Below are 2,899 nucleotides of genomic sequence, written 5' to 3'. Positions count from 1 at the left end.
CACTCTTTAAAAGCTATTGGAGTTGTGGACATAGGGAAGCACACCCCTGAAGAACAGCAAGGCCAACTGGGGGACCATGTCCTTGAGGTCATGTTCCAACCCTTCCGGGGGCGGTGGCATCAGAGCCTTGGCTGCTTCCTCACCAGAGGAAATGCCAAAGGCGAAGTACTTGCAAAAGTCGTGCTGGAGGCTACTGCCTTGACCGAGGAAGCCGGCCTCAAAGTGGATGGGGTTGTAACTGATGGCGCCACCTGGAACAGAAACATGTTTGGAAGGTTTGGTATTGGTGAAGGGACATCCAGTTGCCAACACCCAGTGGATAAAACCAGGAAACTCTGGTTCATTTCTGACTTCTGCCATTTGGTCAAATGTGCCAGAAATTGTCTCTGCCCCATAATCCCGACAAAATTAAACAGGCGAAAGGCCATGACAGATGTTTTATTTGAGGGTGATGAAGAAGAGGCAGTAGATGAGCCCTGTGCAGAAGACCCAGCAGACCTCTCTATAATCAGCACTCAACCGGCTGAACCTGTACCAACAACCACAAGAGGTAGAGGAAGAGGACGAGGGACAGGCAGAGGCAGAGGGAGAGGGAGAGGTGTTAGAGGAGGACGGGTCTCTAAACGAGGAGGTAAAGCACAGGAGTTAAGTACTGCTGTAAAAGCGGCAGTTGAATTAGCTGCTACTAGAGATCTGAAAGCAAGACAAGAGGCTGCCCGAAACAAACAAGTCAAGGTAAAAGAAAGAGCCCTTAAATTTAAAAATTATTTTAAAAAAGTGTAATTAATGCTGAATATTAAACTATATTAGGTGCCAGAGGGGACTGTCAAAAGGCAGCATTGGGCAAGACTCCAAGAGCTGGAGGAGAGCATGGGAAAAAAATATGGCATTGGTGCTCTTACCTTTGTTCCTAACTTCTCCAAAAAACATGTATTTCCCTCAGGCTTTGAACGCATGAACGTGAAGCTTGCCATGCAGGTAATTTTGTCATCTATAACTGAAAAAGAAAAAAAAGTTTAAGTACATAAACTAATTTATAAATATTTCTCAGTTTTTCAGCAATAGTGTGAGGGCTGGAATGGAACACCATCGGATAAAAAATGCAGATCCAATGTTGGAAGATTCTGAGCCAACAGAAAAGTTTATTGAGAGATTTAACACACTGGTCGATGCAATGAACTCCACTTCACCAGTTGACGCTCTCAGAAAGGGAAACAAACATTGGAAAGTAAGTCCCTCAAAATTTAAACTTCTACTTAAGAACAAAATAAAAAAAATATATATTTAAAATACCCATTATTTTGCAATTTTATCACATTAATGTAACAGGCCATAGAGGAGTACATAGACTATCACAGAGACTGCTTGAAGTTAGCCAAAGCTGATGGAAAGAAAGCCTTCTTCAGTGAAAGCACAGACCTTGGTCTTACTATTACACTCAGGGCTGTGCTGGAACTGAGCACCTACCTGATTGAGGAAATAAAGTTCAAGTATGTGATGACTGCTAGGTTCAATCAGGATGCCATAGAGGTAATTTAATATTTGTTTCAGTTTTTACTTGTAAATAAATCCCTACCAAGAGAAATTGAATTTTGAAAATTCTTGACAGCAATACTTTGGAATGGTGAGGAGCTTCTGTGGCCCTGATTCACACCCAAACCCTAGGAAATTTGCCCAGATACACAAGCTGCTTACCATATATTCCCTTGTGCAGCCACCACCTGGCAGCAATGTTTCTGGGGTTCAGAATGTGAAAACATTAATGGTAGCTGAGGACTTAGTAGCTCAGTCTGATGCTGAGCGAAAGGAAAAGATAGATACTATTTTGGATGAGGTCTTGACCCATGGTATGTAGTTTAAATAGTTAGTCCTAAAAAAGAAAAGTGAAAAAATTTATTAAAAGACAATAATTTATTACACAATCTCTACTTGCAGGAGAGGCATTTGAACCACTACCACTGGTGCACCAGGTGGACCATTCCTACCGACCACAGGCAAAGGAAATGGATTCTCAAATTGTAGCCTTCATGGCTGGCTTTACTGCTTTTCGACAACAAAAGGTGGCAGGAAACTGCACTAATTGTATTATGACCTTCTCCAAGTTTAGGGAAGAAGCAGGTTCTGAGCATGACTTCACCAAAACTAAGGAAATTTATGGAGGATACACATATGCATCAGATGAAATGGTCCGCCTCATAAAAGCTGCTGAGGGAGCAGTGCAACAGAGTTCATTTAACCATGATATACATGAAGATATGTTCATCACCACTCTAAGATACTTGAAATTGAGTCCTGCAGAAATGGTCGGCTGCATTGATCATATGGAGGTGGTCACAAAGAAGATTGTCCAGTTTTACCTCACAATGCGAATGTTCTTTGTAGCTGAAAGGAAAAATAAGAAAAGTGAAGCAGCAAGGCTACTCAAAAAGCAATTGACAAAGGCTGCTAAACTAACTTAAAAATCTCATAACCTACCTCTTCATAACATTTCATTTTATATGGTGTTCTTTTAATTCCTTTATGCTATTTTATACCTGTTGACAATTTACCAAAGAAAATGCGTCCTAAGTTTCTTAAAATACAGTTATGGTATTTTATAAGTATGTTTAATTTTTAAGTTTTCGTTGGTTGAATGCGGCATTTTGTTTACCTAGTCAGCTGTTGCTTTCTCATCTACTTTTAATGGTTTTGAACCAAATCGTTATGTAACATAATCGTTTGCATCCATTAAAAAGTATGTTTTCTTGCTTTTTTAATGTGCTCACCTTGTAAAATATACCAAGGGCCACCCCAAATAACATATTTACACACTGTCGCATCATACAAACGCGTGTAAACACAGCGAGGTCTACGCAGTTGAGCCGGTCCGGCGCGGCGCGGCCCATCCGCGCCCCTGGGA

The 2,899-nt window shown here is 41.1% G+C and overlaps 1 protein-coding gene across 1 annotated transcript; it reads left to right on the top strand.

The window, feature by feature from the left end:
• Window positions 1-1,341: 1,341 nt before the first annotated feature.
• On the top strand, window positions 1,342-1,930 carry LOC127750711 (uncharacterized). Its single transcript, XM_052273065.1, has one exon. It carries the CDS (start codon window positions 1,622-1,624, stop codon window positions 1,853-1,855), a length of 234 nt encoding a protein of 77 aa, XP_052129025.1. The 5' UTR covers window positions 1,342-1,621; the 3' UTR covers window positions 1,856-1,930.
• Window positions 1,931-2,899: the final 969 nt, after the last annotated feature.

This window comes from Frankliniella occidentalis, unplaced genomic scaffold (genome assembly GCF_000697945.3).
Source record: "Frankliniella occidentalis isolate FOCC.00 unplaced genomic scaffold, Focc_3.1 Scaffold242, whole genome shotgun sequence".
NCBI lineage: Eukaryota > Metazoa > Arthropoda > Insecta > Thysanoptera > Thripidae > Frankliniella > Frankliniella occidentalis.
Note: the sequence above shows the minus strand (reverse complement) of the source record. Positions and strands in the feature narration are given on the sequence as shown.